Source organism: Stenella coeruleoalba (assembly GCF_951394435.1).
Source record: "Stenella coeruleoalba genome assembly, chromosome: 18".
NCBI classification, from domain to species: domain Eukaryota; kingdom Metazoa; phylum Chordata; class Mammalia; order Artiodactyla; family Delphinidae; genus Stenella; species Stenella coeruleoalba.
Genome location: NC_137164.1, coordinates 66,193,162 through 66,218,024, shown reverse-complemented (window position 1 = coordinate 66,218,024; position 24,863 = coordinate 66,193,162). Strand labels below are relative to the sequence as shown.

The 24,863-nt window shown below is 45.4% G+C and overlaps 1 protein-coding gene across 3 annotated transcripts in view; it reads right to left on the bottom strand.

The window, feature by feature from the left end:
- FARP1 (FERM, ARH/RhoGEF and pleckstrin domain protein 1) overlaps positions 1 to 24,863 on the bottom strand; it is a 290,586-nt gene that overhangs the window by 52,131 nt on the left and 213,592 nt on the right. For all 3 annotated transcript variants that reach the window (XM_079902745.1, XM_079902747.1, XM_079902746.1), the window contains 7 exons: positions 20,578 to 20,692; positions 19,547 to 19,694; positions 16,824 to 16,919; positions 15,232 to 15,395; positions 14,403 to 14,471; positions 12,030 to 12,105; positions 10,667 to 10,916 (listed from right to left, as the gene is read on the bottom strand). In XM_079902745.1, coding sequence (XP_079758871.1) covers positions 10,667 to 10,916; positions 12,030 to 12,105; positions 14,403 to 14,471; positions 15,232 to 15,395; positions 16,824 to 16,919; positions 19,547 to 19,694; positions 20,578 to 20,692 — 918 coding nt within the window. The remainder of the gene's footprint in view (positions 1 to 10,666; positions 10,917 to 12,029; positions 12,106 to 14,402; positions 14,472 to 15,231; positions 15,396 to 16,823; positions 16,920 to 19,546; positions 19,695 to 20,577; positions 20,693 to 24,863) is intronic.

The following is a 24,863-nucleotide window of genomic DNA, read 5'->3' as shown; positions in this document are numbered from 1 at the left end:
GTGACGAGGGTCTGTACAAACTGGTGTCCACGCAGGGCCTGCCCTCGGGCAAGTGTGAGGAGTAACTAAGGTCACAGTTACTAGAGCTACATGTGACCAATTTTCACCGAAGTCGTCCATTTGACAATAAAAGCCAACAAACATGGCGATGTTAGATCAAATGACTCTGCCAGGTTTCTGCAACCTTAAAAAGCTGCTCCCATCACACAGTCTGTTCCCTGCCTTGAAGACGCAGCCCTGGGCAATGAGGAGAAATGGTGACCGGTGTTCACGGCTACTCCATGAACTGATTAACGCCTGGCAATTTTTATCATTTTCCTCCTCTATGGCAAATTGACACAAAGGAATTTCTTTCAGCAAGGGGCTCTAGGTAAATAACTTGGGGCGGGGAGAGAATCTTCTAAGAAACCACCTGGATATTAAGGCAATAGGTGGAAAAAAGTCTGAAGAGATTAGAAAAAGATCAGTTACCGCCCTAAGTCTGGAAGCTTTTTGATTCTTAAAAGAATCTTTTCCTATTTTTAGAAATTGCCCTGCAGGTTTTTCGGCATTCAGTTATACGTCTGGTTAACGACTTTCAAGTCCCTCACCTCTACCAAATAATTTCATGACACGCCTCCCTTCGCCACCCCCAGATCTCCATGTCCCCGCGTCCACCCTTAATCTGTACCAACAGGGCTGAGTTTATGTCACTCCCCCGGATTAAACATGCCTTCACTAATGCTACTCTCGAGGGGGGCATTTCTGGTAACTGCTTTAAAAAATATCCTTTCAAATGTACACATTCTCATGGCACAAACAAGTATGGAACCTCAAATTAGCACTGCAATATGTATGGATTTCAATTGATCACCCAGCCCAGAAACTGGGTTAGCTGCTCTATGTTTTTAATGTAATATACATTCATAATTCTTCTCTCTGGCTGCACAGGGGAAGTTGGATTTGCAGCCCCACCCAGACTGGAGCATCTCTTGACCGGCCCTCCACCAGAGGCACATGAAACAGTGGGAACATGGTTTATGACCGAGAAGCCAAACTCACGCCTGCCTTCCGCGCTTGGGACTGGGTACAAGCCGCCTAGTGACCATCTACTTCCTCTGACTATACTAAAAGGCTTAAGAACAAACTCACACAAGCCTGGGGAAAGAGAACTCTCTAATCTGTTTCTCCAGTAATGAAAATGGCATTTCAAATACTTAGTTGTACCCGTCCTGTTTTAAACTAGTCAAATAAATTGGGAATCCTCATTTTTAATTAGATAAGTGTTATTTTTCCTGTTAAGGAGGGAACCAGAAACCCTGACAACTTTAAAAATAGTAATCCATAGATTTGGTAAATATGAAGATATCTGAGAATGAGAATACAGACGAAAATGAGACTGTTGATTGCTTTCTCAAGTCCTCTTTTCAAAATTATAAAAAGTACAGTTATTTAAAAAGTATCTATGAGGATTTCCTCAATATTCTCCCAAAGTTCTGTATTTGGCAAACGTCTAGATGCCACTCATCTATTGTGATTTGTCTCCTGCCGTTTGCTTCTAAAATATAGGAGATTGTGACTCTATGTACCCAGAATATGCTTCAAAGGCACACGTAGGAAATACATTACAGAGGCAGGTTTGCATTTATTTTTAAAAAGCCTCCTTTTAAATCCACAATCTCCCTCTAAAAGAGAAGACAAACCCTCTCTGGAGATGGTCTGCCTTTGAAAGCCAGTTACCAAAAAAAAAAAAAAAAAAAAAAAAAAGATCAGTACTGTATTGATTCATGAGACCAGGCAGGATTCACTCTAGTCTGATAACTAAGCTGGGTCCCACCCCAATGGAATATGTGAGGAAAAAAAAAAAGGGGGCTGACAATGTTTCATTGAAGTTACAAGATTCCACAAGAAAAACCAGGTTATAGGATTACCAATCATAGCAGGGTGGCCTTCTTCTCGATAACTTAGGTTGTTGTGCGTAATGTACGGGCTTCTTAGACCAAGTTCCTTGAAGAAAAGTTTTACAAGCAGCTAAACATCATTACTGTTCATCATCAAGCAATTCAGAAAAGCAACAGAAATGCAACTTGCAGAAAAATAAAGAGAAATGCTGCTAATGGGAAAATGACAGCGAATGCACTAGCTTGTTCTCGTTTATGGGGAAAAGATAAAGGAGAATCCTCCTTTGTCTGAACACGGTGGTGGTGCTGGCAGTGTCTGGGCTGTGGGGACATGGTGCTTCACACCAACGGAAAACACCATCTTGTACTCGGGACAAAGCTTCGGCCATCAGTCGGAAAGAACGGTTACAATTGACAGTTTTTACAGCAAGATACCTGTTAGGACAAGTAAAAGCCTCTTCAGTGGAGATGAACAAAAGCTATTAATCCCGTGCATACACCGTTACATGAGTTTGGCCTTCCATGCTTAAAGAATCGCCAAGCTCATTGTTACTGGAGAAACCAGCCACCTTCCCGGTGGAATAAATCCATGCTTTCGTGAACTACTGCACTCCCAGCCGTGGAGAGGAGGTAGAACCAGACAGTATCTGTGGGAGCCTACATTCTGGGTAGACAGCAAACCACAAACAGCTCACTGGCCACGAGGGGCCACCTGGGCTGAGCTAGAGAGGTCTTCTCTGCATTTCTACCTATCCCCGCTCCCCAACAAAACACACATACACAGCCAAATTCGCTTATAAGCTGTGGAACGTCTGCCATCCCCATTGGAATAGATGGTGCCATTCAACATAGGGAGCCAGTCCTCTGGTTAGCTGTCTGAGCTCCGCCCACGTAAGCTGCTGCCACAGATGCTCTCTGTTTCCATGAGCCCTGCCCCGCCCTACAGAGATCCTGGCTCCCTTCCAAGGACCATCCCCACCGCCACACAGCACAAAGTGCAGGCCTGGAGAAGATGGAATCAGAAAAGTGAAGTCTTCCGTTCATCTTCCATTTCCCCACCTTTAGTGAAATATGGTACCACCGAGCATGAGGCTCAGGATGCCTCCGTGACAAGGCTTGCTGTTTAGTGATGCAGCATCATTGCATTCTAGAAGAAACAGGTGTTCCAAGTACAAACTGGTATTCAGTCATGTTAAAAAAAAAAAAAAAAGACATCAGACAGTGCTCCAACAATGCAGGGAAGAGAAGGTACACCATGCTTTGAGGATAAAAGACAGAACGCTGAAAAAAAAAAAAAGTTTTCTCTTAGATAGGTACATGCTGACCACACAGTGCATACCACGGCACAACAGAAAAATGTTTTCTCAAATTTATTAAACAAATGACAAAAATGAGAATGAAGTCCCCAGCCTTGTCTGTTGTAAAATTAATTCAGCGTATTAGAAATTTTTAATAAAATATTAAATGTACACACAGAGAGAACAGAAGGGAACTGGATTAATAACATAGGCCAAGCTTGTGAGATTGGGTTAGTCAGGTTTTCACAGCAACCTTCCAGGCAGAAAGGAGGTGAGGGTAAGGGACTGAATCCACTGGCCATTCAGGTGCGTGTGTAGAGAGCAGCGGGGTGTGTGTTCTTGACTAAGGAAAGCCTGTCTTTGGTCTTTCTATAAATCTCTGCGGGCAGAGTGACAAATGCTTTCCTTCTTACAAAGGAACTGCAAGGCCCAGGACAAAGCAATTGTTGGCCCAGTTTCATGAGCCAGAAAGGTCATCTGGGAATACTGACAGGCCCATCAGAGGCCCCAAAATGACCCTTCTACTGTTTCCTATTTGAGAGTCAGTTAACAACCCCAATTTATAATAAAGCAGGACTGCCTCCAAACTCCTGGTACCACTAACACCTCTACCTCTTACTCAAACGTAGAGTTAATTACTGTCCGATGCTTTGTTATAGACTCCCCCGCCCCCCCACACACACACAATGGTCCTTGCTCCCGCCTTAGTACTCTTGGTTTATGTTGCATTTTGCAGTGATTTCCAACTTCTATTCTTCAATATTCTGAAGTTCCTGCACCTGACCCCTAGCAACAAGCTCACGTAATTCTCAGTACCATGTCCATGACTGCATTAACGACACCTGCCTTGAAGCTAACCTTTCACACCAGCTCTCAACTACAGACTTAGATCAGATACCCTCTGTCAACAGTTGATGTTCAATCCTCCCTACTTTCAAATACCAAACCACCCTAAGACATATCAGAGCAACCTGATCTAGAACCCACACGAAGACGCCAAGGAGCTGCCTTCCACCAGAAGTTATAACCGAACACCAGAGGCCAAGGAGATCGCCAGAGGCTGCTTCCAAGGCTACGCTGTGACGTGGGCATCATTCAGTCCATCTGCGCTGAAACGATCAACGAATCAGAGTCTCTTCAATTTCTAAAGCTTTAAAAAAGATTCACTAATTCTACCTTAGCTTCCACCAGGGTGTTTAACTGCTTTGATTGGGGAAAAAAAAAAAAATCCTCCACGCTGGAAGTTTCATCTGTGTTTTCTGGAGTGACATGTTCTGAACTTCATGAAGCAAGACCTGTTTTTCACAACTCTACTCACCTCCTCCCAAATATGTATCTGACACACAAATCAGCATTTGCAACTTTTGTTTATAGAGGAAATACTTAAAAATCCCTAGGTTACACAGGAAACAATAAATAGCTCTTTTCCAAGTATGTATTCCAAACAGGTGGCAACCAGGTCACTTTTGATCTTTGATGCCTACAACCTTAGCCCAAACCATCATGGGTATTTTTTGCTTTTCATTATTATTTTTTTTAATAAAAAGAGAGCTGCTACATCAAGTGGCATGCTTATTTTGATCTAAACGTCATGGCTTCATTTTAACAACTAGCAACTGGTGTTAGAGGTACGCACAGTGTACACTAGAGACCCCATTTCCCTGTATTACATTTCATTCAACTAAACAGAAACAGATGGAATTAGACTAACGAGGAAAAAGCAGCGCCAGTAAATTCTTTAAATGTCGCCAGATTCCAGTTCTTTAATCACTTCCTTCTTGCAGAAGTTCATCCGCTAGTACCTTTCCTTCCGTATGTTCTTATGAACTTGGCTAACACGGCTGAGTGTAACCTCAGAGAGCTGCCAGCAACAGGTTATTTTGAAATGTTCACCTCTTTCGGGTTCAAAGAAACTTTCTCTATTGCAAAGACTGCATTGAAAGACTCTTCTGCAGTTTGCTTTGTAAAATTGGCAGCAATAGAGTGGACCCTTGGACAACACGGGGGTCAGGGGTGCAGACCCTCCGAGCAGTGGAAAATCCATGCATGACTTATAGTCGGCCCTCTGTGTGTATCTACACTTCCGCATCTGCGGATTACACCGACCTTGGATTGTGTGGTACTTGGAATCTGTGCGTAAGTGGACCTGCGCCATTCACACCCGTGTTGTCCAAGAGTCAACGGTAGACTCATCCCCATGAAACTAGAGGAAGGCCAGCCTTAGAGTAATTAAGCTCATCAGAGGAGGAATGTTTATAGACTACAAAGGAGAAGATCCAGGAAAAAAGAGCCTTTCTTGGGGATGCAGCTCAGACAGCTTTAAATTCTGGTTAATGAAAATGAGGGCCTAGGCAAAGAAGAGTGATCAAGACAGAAGCAAATAAACTCAAAATAAACCTAGGAATGAAGGGGACCCCAAGTTTCTTAATTTAAGGCTGGGCCTACCTGTAGCCCAATCACTCACTGATGACTTCAATTGCACCAAACCCATACTGTGTTGAAATAGGGAAGAGCATTTCACGTGGAACATGTGGATTAAAACCCTATGAACACTGGTTAAAGCTATGAAAATGGGAGGTGATGCACATTCACAACAGTTTTAACAAAATTTAAAATGGCAGCTTAATATTTTAATTGCTGCTTCTTTTAGGAACTGCTTGCCAACACAATCAAACTGACTCCACAGCGAAGATGCAAGTGGGGTTTCTGATTCAATGGAGGACAGGCTGGATCTCGTATACTTGGTGGAAATTTCAAGAGGCTCTTGCTGTATTTTGGGTTTGCAGTCCTAGTGTGTGTGTGTGTGTGTGTGTGTGTGTGTGTGTGTGTGTGTGTGTGTGTGTGTGTGTGTGTGTGTGTGTGTGTGTGTGTATTTTTTTAAAGCATTACTTGGTTTGAATCTTCAAAGAAGTTCTGGAGCATCAAATGGAAATTATTCACATTTTTAAGTGCCGGCCACAGAAGCACCATTTGGTGAGATAAATCTGTGAGAAATTTCCAAATACGAATCACATATGTGGAGAAGAATCTGGCTCCCAGACTTCCTTTAACTAAATGCCTGTCTAATAAAATAGCATCCTGGCATACAGATGACTGGTCAAGGAGCTGGGGCAATCCACTGTAAGTTCTGGAACTCATTAAATGCAGCTCTTTACGAGAATTTCTTGCATTTTTACGCTGCCCGAACAAGCAGCAACAAAAATCGGTCACTAAAGGATGTATAATTTACACGTTTTGAAATACTATCTAACAAAAGATATTCATGTGCGCAGGCCCCAGAGTCGCCCTGAGTGGCTTGAAGATTTCTGTTTCTATATTTGGTTTGTCTTCCACCCAAGGCTTTAAGACATCATTGCACAGGAGCAGCCGCTATCTGAAGACCTGGCTTCCTTATTGATGCAGGCGACCCCTACACTAGCTGTTGCCTTAGAAACACTGGCCCTGACAGGTCTTGGGAAACCCTTTGGAAGTCTGAAGGAATTCACAGGTCTCTAATCTCTGCTGCCTATTGGTCACGCCCAACCCCATCTCCGATCTTCCTGCACTTAGTTCAACTTCAGGCATGTGCCTGCCCTTCTTATACCACACAGTGAGATTCCAGAGGCCAGGGAAGGACCTGGGGACCAGAGTCTCACAGCAGGCAGAAGGCATGGAAGGTGCGGGGCGCTGGGGGTGGCATGCAGCCTGCTGGCTTTCTCTGACCTCCTCACCTCAGTGGACTGGCTCTACCTTCAGACTCAAAGAATGTTTAGGTTTACTCACTCAGCAGCTCTCTTTACTAGTGCAGGGAAAGCTCTCCCAGAGGCAATGAGTGAATATTCCCAGCACGTCAGAATAGGTGGCTTTTGAAAAAACTACACACCTTTCCCCACCCCCACACCCCCTTTCTTTTAAGCCCTGTTAATCACATCAGAATTGCCACCCTCACAAAGACTGACTGAGAAGCAGAAACTGAGTTGCTTGGCTGGTACAAAACCAAAGCGGAGAAAAACTCTACCAGTGACCCTAAAAGCGGAAAATCTCGTCAATATACAACTGGGTACATCACCGTTGATCAGTTGCTTTTGAAACACTTTGGATAAAAAATCATCTCTTCGGGGAAAAAGCAAAATGAAATAATTACTGGACTATGTTTTGCTTTGGGGGTTTACATCTGATGATTCACATTCTAAGCCAGCTAAGTTAACACCTTCTGCTCATTCATATTTCATGATCAGACTGCTGTATGATTAGAGGTAAAAAGAAAACTCATTTGAACACACCACCTTCACAAATAAACCACAGATTCCACATGGGACTCTGTTTAACTCACGTTTGACTACTTTTTTATATAGCAAATTGACACCTTTCTCCAAGCTCAAAACAGAACAGGCAAAAATGGGCTATAACTGCAAAAACCCCACAATATAAAAAGCAGTAGTTCTTCCTACCTAATCTGGACTGTAATAACCTAAGTCTACATGATTCCTGATCTCCATATGATTTTAATTATTAATCCATACAAGAGTCTCAAAATATAAAATACTGAACCCAAAAGGTCCTAGTGCATCTAGCTGTCACACAGAATAAAACACTGAAGCCCAGAGACCAAGGTTCTGGTTTTAGATTTGTCATGCAACGGCTGTAGGACTACGGGAAGTCTCTTCCCTTCGTCAGAACAAGGTTTCTCATCCATAAATAAAGGTTTAACCTAGGTGACCTCCAAGGTCCCTTCTGGCTTCAAAATTCTGTGACTCTGTTAAACATGTAAATCTAAATAAAGCAAAAGATGAACAGACTACTTCAGTGAACATCTTTCAAGCTACCCGATAATCAACTTGATTCATCAACCATGCACTGAATCAAATGATTAGGAAGATAAAGCAAAAGTGTGCGTAAAGATGGATTAAGTTTTCAGAATCTTTAAACTCAACTTCTCGACATTCATGTGGACAGAGCGTCACGTGTGAACCACAGGGTCTGTCAATATTTCTGCTTATTCAACACTGTGGCCAAATTCTACTGTTTCCCTAAACTTGCTTAGCTCTTGCCCATGACAAAGCCACACGATGAGTTTTAATAAGGCCACTCGCGTGGCGGCACGTTAGGGCTGGATCATCACTACAACTCTTTTCAATAATTTTGTAGTTACTTAGGATCTAAAATTTTTATTCTACAATTTATCTTTTTTTAAAAAAAAGTACCAAAGACTAAAAAGTACCAAAGAGCAGGCATGAAGAAAAGCATTTCATTGGTGATGCTCTTCTTACTCGGCAAGCAAGCCAACATTTCAGCTGACGCTTCCATCACATTCTGCTAGATTCTAGAAGGCAACAGTGTCTGGCTCAGAAATGACCCTGGCAGCCTAGCAGAGCCATCTGGGGACCCCAAGGGGCACTCCAGACCAATGTGATCCAAATTTCTAGGGTCAGGGCTCAGGTAATACCAATTTTTTAAATGTCGCAGGTGATTCCAAAGTGCAGCTAAGGCTGAGAAGCAATGCAAGTTCCAACCAGGCTTTTCCATCTGAAATGCAGAAATGCTGGGTGAAAGGCACTGGTGTAGATGGTAAGATTTAAAAAGAAACCAAACCTCTCACTACTTCTACTTTCTCTTTTCCCGCACAGAGAAGCAGCCAGAAGACACTGTTCCTGAGCGTGTGAACGTTAAGAACGTGCGTAAAAATCCACCAAGGGCAACGAGACCGGGAAACAGCCCTTCTCGGTACTGCGCACTACTCAGAGGCGAAACCTTGAGTTTGCTAACCTCCTGGTGCCAACAGTACCTACCCTGCATCGTTATTCAGCAGCATCTCTGTGTTTCACCAAGAGGCTCTGACGGCCAGAGTTCTTCAACACCTTCTTCAACCATAACTAACGTTGGACCCATGAAAGCAAACCCAAACCAAACCAGCAATCTCATATCGATTCCAGTTCAGGAAGATTTATATCATTTCATAGGAAGTCTGCAAAGAATCATCCCAAATGCTTCCAATTAAAATATTCCCTAGTCTTATTAACTAATATTTCAACAACACTTCATTTCAACTAGCAGCCGACTGACCTTTGGCCTTGAGTTTTGTCAATTCCTCCCTTTACGAGGCACAGCAAAGCAGCCCTCCTTTTAAAGAAGGGGTTCGAAGTAAAACCCACACCTTTCCTGGGATCTCAGTGATACTTTTGTCCCGATAATCAACCAGATGGGAGGGTGATCTGTGTACACAACTGAAGATACACAGAAAATTTCCACGGAAATACAGCACACTATACACATGATCAGATTCATGACAAAGGATGTCTTCCTAGCCTTCAGCCAGAAAGAGAAACAAGCTCTTGGTAACTTGTCGGGATGTGTGAAACTCTGTCCTTCTGAAAGGTCTGAGAAGCCAGGCGTGCCCTACCCAAGCATGCGCCTGCCCTAAAACCTCCTCTAACAAAGGTCGATTAGAAATTAACAAGCCACTAGGACAGAGCATCTCCAGGGAAACCCTGGACGCACAACTCCAGGTTTCCAGCCCTTGAAGACCCGCCCTCTGGTCTCCTCACTCATACTCCTCTCCGTCCTCATTCAAAGGCAGGCCACCCAAGGACTTCTTTCTCCTCACGCCGGAGGGGGAACTCAGCACAGCTGGGTTACCAAACACGAGGGGCTGGCTCAGGGGGCTGGCCAGTTCAGAGTCTGAATCGCTGGATTCAGTCCCACTGCTGGTGGAGCCCTCGGTTATTTGCAGGGGTGCCAGCTGGGCTGCCTTGCCAGGGGCACACGCTGACTGCGCCATGGAGATCCTCGAGGTCGGACCCACGAGAGGCGTACCATTAGCCAGCGTCCTACCTTCCGAAGCGGCCGGGCCGGCCGGGCCTCCCTTTCCATGGCCATCAAACCTATCCCCTGCCTTCGGGCTTGATGCTACCTGGCTAAGAATGAGTGGATCTGTCTCTGACTTATTATATCTCAGATTCCTTAAGTGGGGCCTTTGTAAGACGGGGGAACCGTCTTCATCACGAGGACCCTGGCTTGGGAGAGGATCTCCTCCCACACTTCTCTCTCTATAGTCATGTGCGTTTTCGGAAACATAGCCTTGGGACCCGGTCCTGTCCCAACTCATACTTGGACTTGAACTTCCGCTGCTGGGAGACAAGGGGGTGGCCAGGGGACTGTGACCGCCTGAGGCCCTGAACATCTCATCTATCAGAGAGCTATGTCTCGGGAGTCTGGGGCTCCCACTCATGTCAAAGGTGATGTCTGCTGAATCATCATCACGGAATTCTCTGGAAGGAGGCCGGGAGGACTTCGCAGAGTGAAGGGAAGCCCTGCGCCTAGCCTCTATTTGCCTCTCATCCCTGGACAGCAGATAAACACCACTGGTCAAATCACCCTCATAGTTGTCATTTGTTTGGGACCGTGACCGGGACGCTTGTTCCCTGAGGAGGTCGTATTCACTGTCTACGTCACTGCAGTCAATGAAAGGAATGGAAGTGCTGCTGCCTTGGGCAGCCCTGGATGCTGGACCTGTGCTTGGCTGCGGGGGCCGAGGTCTACTCTGCTGGGTCCTGTCCTTAGCGACCTCCTCCTCTTCCTCCGTCTCCGCCCTGCCGGCCCCGTCTGCCTTCGTGCTCCCCGCCGGGCTCCTCTGCGGAGTGGGGTTGCGCTGTGGCCCGCGCTCATCGGCCGAAGCGGGCGGGTCCCTTCCCGGCTGGCAGCTCTGGCCGCCCGGGGATGCGGCACCTTCTCCGAAGGTAAGGCTGGCACTCTGCTGAGCCTGGGTGGGGCGGGGGTGCGCGAGAGAAGGGGGAGGGAGACGAAGAGAAAAGGGAGAGGTTACACCACGGCTGGAAGAGACAGAGACGCGGAGTCCAACCTAACGGCATCTCCTGAAGCAGCGAGTGGCCAAGGATCGCCAAAGAAGGCCTGCCCTCCCCGGTCTTAGAACAAAGCACCCTGTCAGGAGTCGGCCTCTCCCGAGGCTGTCTGGTCAGCATCCAGAACGTTCTCTCAGGGTGTGGAAGCCGACAGCGCGGGGTCCCCGGCAGCACAGGTGAGGCAGTGCCTCTGCTTTCCAGGACCGGCAGTCTCCTCTTGGGCGTCCCAAGTTTCTATGGAAGAAGACGGTCCTTCCGGCCCACAGGGGACTGACTTCCTGAGGGGGTGGGGGCAGGCGGAGGAGGAAAGGCACCGTGAACCTCCAAAGGCGAGCTGACACGGATTTCAGACAAATGACAAAAACGTCTTTGTTTCGATGCCTAAGGGCAGGACGGGCAGCTTACAGGCTCTCTGGATTCGCACAGGGAGACTGCCTTCATGTTCTTTCCCAACAAAGTTCTCATTCTCTTGTAGAGAAAACCCTGAGAGCTCATCCAGAGACCAACTCCAGGGAAAACGAGCCCTGGCCACCCTCAGAGCAAGAGCGGTGCTGTGTCTCGTTGCCAGCTGTGGTCGCCGCTCTGTAACACGAGCCCTGGGAACGCACCGTCCGGTCCTGCGCCAGCGCAAGGTTCTGACCTTGGCAGCCATGGGGAGCTACACCCGTCACCCCCGAGCTAAATCCCGATCTCTTCACACAAGCGCAGCCGTTTAGCTGGAGGGTGGGCTCAGCTCTGGCCCTGGATGGTTCCAGCCCTAAGCTGAGTTCAGGCCAATAGAGCAAACTTCCCTGGGGCCAGGGCATGGGAGGGAGGAGGGGAAAGGATACAGGCCAGGGCGAGAGGCACAGAGCCCGTGTCTGGTCAGAGCCAGGGCACACGGCTAGACCCTCCTCCAGAAAACACCCCGAAGTGGAAGGATGAAGAACAACAGAGAAGACTAGGAAAGCCAGTCCCCGGCAGAGGACGTCTGGTGGAAAACAGCTATAAGAGTGACTATCACCATCACTGACTTGTTTTGGCACTTCTGAGTTCGGCTCTGCAGGCTGCGTAGCAAGGCTTCTGATGGAGTGAATCTTGCTGTGTTTCCTGGGAGAAATCACATGAGAGAACTAAAGTTAGGTGAATTGGGTTTTTTTCCATTGGTTTCACATGAAAAATAACGGCATGAGGCATTCCCCAGTAGTGAAGGCACCCGAAGGAGTTTGGATAAATGCTCCCTGGAGACAGACCCAGTCACCCTTTCTGTATCACTCGTAGGATTCGGGGGTTGCTTCAGCCTTGAAAACGTTCTCAGCATTCCCAGCTCCCACTGCAGTGGTCCAGCCGGTTGGGAGTACTACCACCGAACGCTAACTCTCTAGTTACGGGAAACGTCATTGGGAGGGAGAAGCTGGCTGGGCCCGAGCACGCTCTGAATTGCAAGCCCTGGCCTAACAATACGAAATCGATTGGTGTGTTCTGGGTAATGACTTTCTAGATCAGTTCTGCAACAGAGGCCTCTGCCACTAATGAGCCACTCCTTCACGGCGCTCAGTTCAGAGAAAAGGCCCTGCCCCAGGAATGAATTTATAGACTCCACAGTAGAAGAAGCTGGTTTTTAATGCCACCAACATCTTCCCTTTAATCTTTTCCTTCCCTTAGTGTGTCGGTCCCCAGCTTCCCAGGGGACAAGCATGAGAAACTTTTCAGGTACTCAAACACATGAAACTGCATAAATATAGAGATTAAATTCCAATGTCCATCCAGCTTTTCTTTAAAATACTCCAAAGTAACACACCAAGGCTCCGGAGCACGCACATTCTGAGTCAGAGAGAGGCAGACCCCTTCTTATACGATCCCCAAAAGATTAATCGTGGATCGTCCGGGAAAATGATGGGGTTTGCTCTGCTACATCTAGATAAGCGTACAGATAACCTTCTGAACGTTACATTTCTATGTACAGGGAGGGAAAAACGACCCCAGACCTCCATCAGGAGAAATATACAAGGGTGGTCAAGGCAGCACATTTGTTTCAGCAAAAGCAAAACAAAACACCAAACAACCTGAATGTTTCTCAACAGGGAATCAGATACCTGAAAGGTAACACTTTCACAATACCACAAAACGCTTAAGATAGATCTCAAAATCAGGGCAGCTTTAAAAAGCAAGACGCATGATTACGTACAATGTAATACTGATTATATAAATGAAAAAGGACACCCCCAGAGCAGTTCTGCCTGTTCTTTTTGGGTGCATGAATATTTCTAATAGAAGTAACAGGAATTAGGTAGTTGTTGCCTCTGGGGAGGGAAGGAGGGAAGTAACGAAGGCTGTTGGTTAAAGGGGGTTTTCACTACATCTGTAACCACAATAGCTGCAAATAAGGGAAGAAGAAATAAAATCCTAGAAACCAATGTTAAAATGTGACTAGTTAATTCTAAGTACTAGGAACACGGGTGTTTGCTGTATCCTCTGTGCTTTATTGTAATTTTTAAATGTGTTAAACTGAAAAAAGAAAACCATTAAAACAAACACTTGCAACTGAACAGTCATTGGCGCACCATCCCTTCACCCCTGTACCCTTTTCTTTTAGTCCCTCTGGGCAGAGCAGTGCTGAAGGGCAGTGAGCTCTGGAGTTGGATGACCAGGGCCCACTTACCAGCTCTGAGACCTGGGCGAGTTACTCAACATCTCTGAGCTGCCATGTCTCCATCTTTAAAAAGGAAATAAAATAGCACGGACCTCACAGAGCAGGTATGAAGACTCCATGAGTTCCTATGTCTAAAGGGCTTGGAACAGTGCCTGGCATACAATAAGAGCTATCAGCATTTGCTAACAACAGCAATAAATCCTGTTTCTCTTCAATCAAACGTTACTGAATTTAAAAGTTTATAGAACTCTCCTCAGTACTCTGTAATGACCTATATGGGAATAGAATCTAAAAAGGGTGGATATATGTATAACTGATTCACTTTGCTGTACACCTAAAACTAACACAACATTGTAAATCAACTACACTCCAATAAAAATTAATTAAAAAAAAAACTAAAGAAAAGGGTTTGCAATTTTTCCAATTAAAAAAAAAAAGTTTATAGAAATACTTCCAATTCAAATCCCCAAATATTTAAGGACTCACCGGTGAGTAGGTTTTTACAGCGCTTTACCCCCTCTGTCAGCTCGTGTTCCTCTTGCATCCCTGCCCTCTGCTGGCTTCCTTTCACCCTGGAGTTCAGTGTCCCCCGGGCCTCAGCTGTTCCTAACACTGAACTGGCCGAGACTGACCGGGCGGCAGCGATTCTCTAGCTCACCGGGCCTGGGGGGAGCGATGCTTAGCCGCTTAGAGCACCACTGCCTGCAGAGAACGACTCCTCTCAAACCGCAAGTGGCACTGACGTTTCTCTTACCTTTCAAACTGCACCTTCTTATGTCCTCCTTCTTTAACATAGTCGAGAACCTGCTTCTGAGTCCGGCCACTAAAATGAAGACCACGAGAGGGGGCGGAGAAGACAGCAAGGCATTCTCATTTCACACTCAGCACAGTTCTCCACCATCCTGCCTCCCTCCCACAGCTGGGACACACGGGCGTTTTCTCGGCTAGCCCGGGATGAAGGCAGTCCCAAGAGAAACTGTGCTTTTGCGTCCATTCTGTCTCCTGATATTTCCCTTACACACGACAGAAAAAGTTCAGTGAACTCAACAACTTAACGATTCTGCGTTTGATTATTAAGCAACCATCCCAAGAGCCTGTACACTTCATGAAGGCAGGGATAGCTCTGTTCACAGTGCACCCCCAACACCTAGAGCAGAATCTGACATGCAGTAGACACTCGAAGATTGGTTGAAAGAATGAGTGGGAAATTGAACCAGTGATGGGCAGACACTCGAAGACTGGTTGAAAGAATGAGTGAGAAATTGAACCAGTGATGGGCAGTGATGGTCTACAGAGCATTCGGTGAAGCTACAGCAGGTGCTAACAAGGTGCTTTTGCTTCTACAGAGGAAGGAAATCCTTTCTGAATCAGAAGAGTTCCTCTAGGCGTTGTCTGTGGCTGGGGAGACTGCCTAGTGGCTACCTAACGTTCAAACCGAACACAGCAAGGGGCTGCCAGGAGCCTTCTGCGATGACCTGGCAAACATGCCATCAGCCAAAGCTCTTGGAAGCCAACTTTCCCGAGGAAAGTCTTGGGGAAAATGACCACATGGCAGACGGAGAGACGTGAAGCAGAATCCTTACCTGAACCGAAACGATGACCCTCGGCTAAACAGAACAGGCTTTGGCTTCGGTTTGGGCTCTTCAAAAAGTCTAAAAAAGGCATGATGTTCAACACAGATTTTCCAGAAGGATTTGCAGAAGTCCCGACTGGCCATTAGGAATTCCAAGGTATCCTGGTATGAGCTCTAGAAAGAGAAAATAACACTTTGGTTTTTTCCATTACCCAGAGACGTTCAGTTACAGTACGGGAAAGGGGGCAGAAAACAAATTTGTCCAATAAAATTTCAATTGTGTATTTTATTATAGCATGACCATAAATCCACCTATTTAGTAAAACACATTTGTTCCTCATGACGAAATACAGTCATCATCGTTCAACCATTTTCTTCCCCACTTAATTCCTTAGAGGAACACACAGAAAATGGGGATACTCAGCAGAAGTTACAACATTCCCTCTGACAGAAATCATAAACAAATGCTGTTTACTTGGCTTCCATTCCCTTCGTGAAAAAATATCCAAGCACTGAAATGCCTCTTCTGCCTCCTTAAAATAACTGAAACGCATTTCTTCTTTCTGTTTTCTCCCCCATGGTTCATGCCAACTTTGAATATTGTGCTTAAGCGTTTTCTCCATCAAAAAGCATATGGCTCAGCCTCCAGGTGGCCCCAGGGACCATACAGGAAATGAACATTTTTTCTGGAGCACTGAAGTATCACCCAAGGCTGAAAAATTCATGTCCTTTGATTTGGGAAAGGGGATACGGTAATTTTCTACTTCCAGACTGAATGCTCTCAATTTAAGTGACCGTATTATATAAGCACATGTTACCACAGCCCTTAACATTCTCAGCGGTTCCAGCCATTTGGGGAGAATCTCACAGTTCTCGGTAGTGCAGCCTCAACTTACAGACGAGTCGTGCTGCAGTACCCAGTCTTCTGGACTCAAAACGTGTGTTCTCGTAGAAAACAACTTCCAGTGGGTGACTGCTTCCCAAATTAGGCCATAAAAACCTATTTCATCCATAATGTAACCAAATGACTGTAAACCTAGACTGCCGTTTATAATCTTTTTTTACCCCCGTGGGAGAAAGCAGTCCAGTTCTGGTTGGGGACATCAGCACCCTGGCGCCCATCCATCCCTAGTTTTATGGCAGATGGAGAAGACGCTTTCTTCCTTCTCTGACCTGGCGCCACGTGAGCGACATCTTTAGAGGGAGGGAAGTGTGCTAGGGGAGGGGCCGGGTCAGCTCGTGAGAGTGCGCCGTCAGGGGCTGGGGACTACAGCAGGACCGCCCCTGGGTGGGGAGGGACAGACCTGGAGCACGGCAGGATGCTGACCGGGCTGTCGAGGTGGCCGAGGCTGGAGACACGGCGGCTGCACAGGAGGGGGCGGCCCGTAGGTGCACAGGGAAGTGACCCCTCCCTGGGCACACATCTGTGCCCTCTGTCCACTGCTGAGGACAGCTGCGGAGGGACCGAGCGTCTGGATACACAGTACAGACTGGCAGACACCTGGAGAGCTGCCGGCCGTGGGTTCCACCTGAGCCCTAGCGGGACCTGCCCCGCCCCGAGGGGGCTCACTGGTCTCCCCCTCTTTTCCGAGAGGCACTTACGTTCACATCTGGGCGGAGCTTGATGAGAAAGCGCTTCCTCTTGAAGCTCAGCTTCCGCACCTTTGCCCAGTTGAAGGCATTGATCTTCGTAAAACCCTGAGAACAAAGGTATCGGCCCGTGAGCCGGGAAATGAATGACAAGCAACATGCAAGTCGGTTTGCTCTGCTCACGGGGAGCTGAAAGGAGGGCTGACGTTCTCCCCCTCCTAAGAATGCCTCTTGCTGGAGAATTCCCGGGCTCTGCGACTGAGGGATGACCCCCATTCCCTTCCTGGATCATTGTTTCTCACTAATTACATGATCTGGCCTTCAAATTAAGTCTGCCTCCAGGGAGAGAAGAGGCTGGCCGAGGGGCTGATACAGAGAAAGATAAATAAAAATAAACACCATGACAACCACCACAACTACTGGCGACCATCACGGGCCGAGCGCCAGGCACTGTCCCAAGTCCTCTACAGCCCTTATCTTGTGAAGCCTTACACGGAACCCAGGGAGCTGGATTTATTATCTTCATTCTACACCTGTGGAAACTGCAGCATGGCTGGATTTTAATTTGCTCGAAATCACATGGTTACCGCAGCAGAATGAGATTCCCAGGCATGTGCCTTAACCAGCAGCTGTTGTTACAGCCACAGAAGCAACACAGCGGTTAGCGATCACCTGCTCTGTCCACACTGCTCTGCTTCCAACAGCACAAGCAGGGCCGGGGAGGGGAGACCCCACCCTCCGTGTGTCTCTGAGGCCAGAGAACAGTCTCCGAGAGGGACGCACACATCTCATCTTTGATCGCCAGGTGGGAGTGGGGGAGACACAGTGGGGAGTCGCCAGATACCAGCTCCTATCTGTGCCGTCCTCTCAACTGAAATTAGAATTCCTCGAGCCCGTTTGAACACCAGAACCATTCGTTTAAATTGGTTAGAATGAAGCAATTAGGCACAGGCAAGAAGATTAATTTCAAGATACAGTCCTTGTATATGATGACATTACGGAACAATTCTCAACACTTCAAGTGTCTCAAACACAATCCAAGCAAATTAATTCAATTGTGAGGCACCTCTTCCCCCGACTATGATCTTTAGAAATGTTTAAGGGTTTTAACTTTGAAGCGGAATGGTAGGACTGACAACCACATTGTTTCACTGTTGTTTTTCTCATCAGGGACGCCTAGATTATTTCTGCAGGTCAGTGGCTATTAGGAACAGTCACCTCCTCAAATACCACGCTGCTCACAAAATGTCACCTCCTAGTGTCCCATAGGAAACCCAACTTCAACTTCTCTTGGGACACGAACCCTTTGGTAATTACTGTCCGTCATAAACATCTGATACAGGAGCAAAGAATCACTGGGGTTACTTTGGTAAAATACGAAGGGGGAAATGTAACCCAATCTGGCAAAGCTCAAAAAAAGAGTTTTAGGTCATGCACCTATTTACACCTTCAAAACTGGGTGAAATCTGACCCTATTTCATGAGATGAAATAGGGTCAGATGCTTTCTTCATACCCCTTTGAAACCAAAGCACTTTTGTTTAGAAGAGAAAGCCTTGAGGGATATATTGTACAGCACAGGGAATCTAGGCTATATATATATACATATATATATATATATATATATATATATATATATATATACATATTCTTTTTTAAATTAGGTATCTTTTTTTTTAATTGAAGTATAGTTGATTTACAATACTGGGTAAGTTTCAGGTGTACAGCAAAATGATTCTGTTATATATATTTATATATATATGTGTAAACATCTATAGTCTTTAAAAAATTCTTTTCCATTATAGTTTATTACTAGGCAATATTTTATAACAACTTTAAATGGAGTATAACCTATAAACTATTCAATCACTATGTCATGTACCTGAAACTAATATTATATTGTGAACCAACGACTTCAATACAAAAAAAGAAAAAAGTCTTGAGGAAACCTTTGGGGTGATGAATATGTTCACTGTCTTGATTTCACTGACGGTTTCACAGGATATACATATTTAAGAACTTACACGTATTTAAGAACAGCATGCTTTAAATTGCATGTCAGTGATACTTCAATGAAATTGTCAAGAAAAAGAGATGCCTCAATCAAGGGCAGTACAGCGGCAGCGTGATCAAGGGCGCACACGCTTCAGAGCGCAGAGTGCTATGTCCTCATGTAAGACACAGGTAGGGGTCCAGGAGCAGTATGTGCGTAGCTGCAAAATTACAGCAGGACACGGACATAGCTTCTGTGAATTTATACAACTGCTACATCTTCTAAGTTAGGTAAATGTGAAACCACAAACAAGCTAACTTAGGTAAAACCCAAATCAGGTTAAAAAAAAAACCCAAATTAGGTTAAAAAAATCAGATGACTATCATGGGCAAGTGTGAAAAAGGTGTTTATATTGGGGATCTGAAATCTTGATTCCATTATACTATGTTCAAAGTTAGGTCAACAGAGAGATAGGGATTTCTATGATCCTACGAAGTCAATACCTGCAAACAAACCTGCAGTCTTGGATTCCCCAACCAGAGCAAAGCAAAGGAAATGAAATCTGCAAGTCTGAGGGTCCGGACAGAAACAGGAAACCCTGAGATGAGGTTTGTTTTTCCCTGTTCACCTAAAAATAACTCTCAGAGGTCTTAGCCTGGACCACCCAACTTGGAATCAGAGTTGAAGGGCCAACTCTTATCTCTGCAACACCAAGGGAACCGAGCTGGTTCTAAACGCTCTTACCTGAAACACTAGAATCCCCGTGTTGGCCACAGCCAGGTTGATCTTAGTGCCTTCCCGGTCCTTAGCTGGGTGCAATCGGACGCCGTACATCTCCAGCCTGCGGGCAATCTCCAGGAGCTGGAAATCCGATTCTGCGGGTGTTTGTCCACTGACAAAACAAAAATTCAGGAGAAAGGCCAGGAGATTTGAATTCTCCGTGTCTATGAATTCAAGATTAAGCATCTTCTCTTCGGAAAGAAAAAGGCATTTCATCACCAACAATGGGGCTACCCGATCGGATGACACCCGGCCTCCCATTCATTATAATCCGAAGTTGAGCAACTGGAACAAAAGCTCTATTGCTTGTGTAACACAAAACCCCCAGAAGTCTATCTCAAACTCGGCCAGTTTTTTGGAATCTCAAAGAGTTTCCTTTAAGGTCATATAAAAGCAAAACATGACCATGTTGAAACAAGTTTCCAGTCACTTACAATAGCCCTAAACTTGCAAAGTTCAACACTGTCAAGGCCACTATCACCAAGACTCAAGTGCCTTCCTTGAAAGACAACAACGAAAACAAAAGGAGCAGAGAAGGCTTTGAAAATATCTTATTGATCAAAACAGAAAACCAGAATGGACATGGCACAAAGGTTCTCCATTTTCACAAATATTCTTATACTGTCCCTAGTTATCATGTCCTCTTCCTGATTTCCTGCTACTTGGTCTTATACTCTTCCTATTACTCCAAAGCACGGGGTGTCCTAAATTCCAGTGTTACTCTGGTCTCACAGGAAAGCAAGCAAGGAGCCCAGAAGTCTGGTCTTGAGTGGGTAACCTGTGTTACCAATAGTCCAGGATAAGAAACAACACTCACTGAGCCTCTGTGCTCTCCTCCTTCACCCTTTGTATATTTCCTCCCAATAAGTCACGTGTGTGTGTCTGTGTGTGTGTGTGTGTGTGTGTGTGTGTGTGTGTGTGTGTGTGTATCCACGTATGTCGAAGGACAGAGAGAAGGAGCTCAAAGCAAGTAGGAAGCAACGAAGGAGACTTACATGTGGTTATGGTGAAATTCCACAATTTTGTCTTCTAGTGCATCTTGCTGAGGTATGTACTTATTTTTTGCTAAATGCTCTCTGTCCGATGCTTCATCAAAATCCCCAATCTCAGCTACAGAGAGAGAGAGAAAGAAAAACCAGCCACATATGATTAATACTTCACAATTTGTTGTACTCCCAGTGGACTGTTCCCCAAGTAGCAAACCAGAAAAACTAGCAGACGACACAAGGCAATCCCAGCCGGGAGGTATCCTAAGGGCTAGATGTGAGAAGCGGTGGCTCGAAGGGCATATTTAACAACCGTGCCAACGTAAGACGACAATTTCGCTTTTTCTCATCTCTACCAGTTGGAAAGAAAACTTCAGAATCATCCATCTCTAGCCATCCGTGTTCCTGGTTTGTGTCTCTCCTCCCCACCCCAACTAGGGGTTCACGTCTACTTCAGGCAGTACATTCCAGTTACGTGGATGAAGGCCTTCTAACTTCTAAATAAGCCCCAGAATTTCAGGGCTTGACAAAATCAACTTTGGAGACACACGTATAGCAATTACTAGTGCAAATCCCAAATGCTTTATCATGTAAAGACGATTATAACTAGGGGTAAACGTACATAATCTAATTTGGTAAACATAAATTCAAGTGTCTTAAATTTTGTGTAGTTGTGTTGTCAGAAATGACAGATCAGATCGCAAATTCTCACAAATTTTTAGTCTACAAGGAAGTGGATGCATAATTTTCTCAAGTCCCCAAATTGCTCTAATCTGGAAAACTAAAGGATAGCGCTTTAAATTAATAATTGTACCTTAACACTAGCTCCAGCTCAGTTTACAGCAATTTAATACAGATGCAGCAGCATGCCTTTATCATATAGTCTGTGTAACAAGCTTAATAAAACGACCAGAGTCCAACTGTTTATAATAAAAGTAAGTAAACCGTTGCCATGAAGCCTAATTTTCACTTTGTCACGTGAAGCAGCTTGTCACACTTTGGGCAATGCACCCCAGTAATCATGCAGGATGTGGCCTATATGTTGCTATAAATCACAGCCACTGAGAATATTTGCTTGGCACCAGCTGGGCCACTGGAAGAATCAGTCACCCACTAGCTTCTCACTGCCGTGGCAAATCAATAACATCATTTCCTAGTTGCACTTTGTCAACAAATTTCACCTTCCCTGAGTAAAGCTGCCACCCTCCATCACAGGAAACTGGGCAGGAGTGGCCATACTGCCATCCTCCTCACTGGTTTGCCACGGCGCTGGTGACACTGTCTTTTCTGCACTTCCTCCTATCTGGCCTCAAGCAAGCACAGTTCATCTCATTCTTCACAGTAGTGCTGTTGTATCAAGTCCCCGCGCACGTCGAATTAGTGAAGACTAAACCATCATTCCCAGGGGAAATACAGGGTTAGGTTCCCGCGAGACTCTGGAAACATTTTCACCAACTAACCTTGTTTTCTGTTGAAAGACATCCTCCTTTATGTACCCTGCTGATTCGTTAACGCTGGACCCAGGGCCAACAGCACTGTAATGCACGTCTGAAAGCAGCTTATCTACACCCGTAAACACCTGTGTTTACTTTCTCCGTGAGGCACATCCAAACCTTCCTGCACTTAGGAACACTACACAGCACTTCAGCAACGATGCTTGGGGGCCATTTAAAACAGGGAAATCAACGAAAAGCACAGAAATGCAAAAAGCGTGGCTCCAAAGAGATCACAAAAAGGACACTTGTTTCCAGTATGACAGCTGAAACCAGGAGGCAGAGCATCACCTCCTCCGACCTCCACTGGGGAGGTGAGGGAGGGGCGACTCCAATTTTTTACCTTCTTGCGCATGTCTGCGAGTAACCGTGAAAGCACTCACAGCGTTGATTCTGGGCTTACAAATACATTTCAGAGAGCGGGTGAATTTGCAAACATGACATCTGCAAATAATGAAGACGGACTGCGTATGGTGGGAGGGAGAGGGGACTCACCTAAATCCTAAATTTCTTACGAGTTTTAAGTTTGGGTTTCTTAACATATATGGATTTTATAACAGAGCCTTTTCCATAATTCAATATGAACGAGCTAAGAATTCCAGTTTTTCCTCTGGCATCAGGGTCAATATGCCTAAACTGTCTTTTCCTCGGAGTCACTTGCTTTTCAACTCCCAAAATGCAAGGGCAACACGACTGTGAAATCCACTTTCTCCCACATGCTCTCGTCTTGGAAACATGGAGGTAGGCACCCCCTTATGTCTGGAGAGTCTGAGAACTGTAATGTGCAAGATACGACTATTTTTAATTAAAGGTGTCGTATTAGCTGATGTATATACTAAATTCCTTAGCAGTGTACTCTTGGCAAAAGAAATAAGAAGACCACCACCCCGCCCCCCAAATCCTGTGAGAAGTCTCATGAGGATGTGTTTGCACAAACTTGTTCTGCCAGGTACAATCCTCAGAAGGGACGCGCACACAACCTGCAGGAATCTAGCCCCACCATGCCTCCTCTGTTACGTCAGGTCCAAATCGTGTTTGATTCTTCTCTTCACCAGCTTGTCCCACTTGGTCTATTCATAATCAACTAGAGAGTATTAAAAGTCTGAAATATATACAGGGGATACCTAAGGCCAGCAACAGAGGAACCAACGAAAACAATTAGACTATGTGAAAGATGACTCCACGAATTCAAATGAAAGGGAGGAAAATTTTTTTAAAAATCAGATCGCGTGTATAGATACAGAGGAGATGAAAATGTATCTCACTAGAGATAATTTTCCACCAGCATTAATATCGCTTCTGCAGGAGGGAGATGAGCTGACCTCTCCTACCTTACCGAGGACGTCAATAACTACCAATAATTTAAATGAACACACTGTTCACAGAGGACTCTGTGACATTCCTCCTTCCATGACAGAAGGTACAGGATGCTTAAAAATACAGAAACGGGGCTTTTTAAGTATGAGATTATAGAAACAGTGTGTCACGCGACGGCGCATCACAGAGTAAAGTATGAGATTATAGAAACAGTGTGTCACGCGACGGCGCACCACAGAGTATAGAAACAGCAGAGATATTTCTGAACCCACCTATTTCATTTCCTTTGGAGAACTCAAGATTCTCAGGGGATTTTGAGCCCCTTGTTGGTGTCTGGGGCGGAGGGGTCCGTCAGACCAAGCACATGGTTTTCTGGATTCCCGTGACCCTCCACTTCCCATGTGTGCATGTTTAAAAAGGAAGATTCACTCTTTCTTTAAAAAGGAAGGGCCTTAGGAGGAAGGGGCTACAAGACTGAATGGCATCAGGAACAGCCGACTAAATCTCTTCTCTCACCAAAGGCCCAGGGTCAGAGACCTTTGCTGAAGTTGCTATTCCAGCAAGGAAGCTTTATGTCGAAATTTCCCATTGTTTGGAAAGGGAGGGCCCTAGGTGAGTGAGGATAAAGAAAGGAGGGTATATTTATTGCACACCTAACATATGCTGAATATTGATGCTATCATTTCATCTGTTATGAAACAGATTCTATTATCCCCCTGTTCCAAAGGAAAGAGAGGCTGGCGGGTTAGTAACTTGCCAGGGTGAACAACCAACTAACAGAAACGAGGTCTGCCTGATTCAAAGCCCTCCTCTGTCCACTGTCACTGTAAGAAGAGAGAAGACCAAACACGGGAAAGACAAAAGTGATGTAACTTTCTGTGTCAGAGCTTCCTCATTTTAAAATGGGGATAACAGTACTGAGCTCACAGGGTTGTTATAAGAATTAAATGAGATAATATACACAGAGCTGGAACATAGTAAAGTTTACAAAGTTTACCTACTTTTTTCTTTTCGGCCTGTCTTTTCTTTCTCACATCATGTTTTCAAATGAATAAGAAAACATCCATCTACTAAGTCTGGCAGACAGTCAACAATGGCATTGCACAAAAAAGAAGATAAGCATGGTCTCTAGAAACACCTCATCATTTTGGACGAAGGTAATTTGTTGACTACTGGGAGTGACCCTTCCTACAAACCTGTGGAAAGCGTGTTAACTGGGCAGTTATCTGGACAGGACGGGGCTGATTATATGGGGCTACTTTGTATACAATGGAAATTTCAGAATGATATGCTAGTACAATTTTTTTTATACTAGTGCTTTTAGATGTTGACCTTGGTCTGTATACATAACTTCCTTCCTGAAACATAATGTGTATATTCCATTTCAAGTAACTTCTGCCTTGACCAAGACAAAAAAAATGCCCAGGTGAGTCGTCAGGAAGCCTTCGAATGAGCACAATCTAACTTATCCTTTGTCTAGAGGAA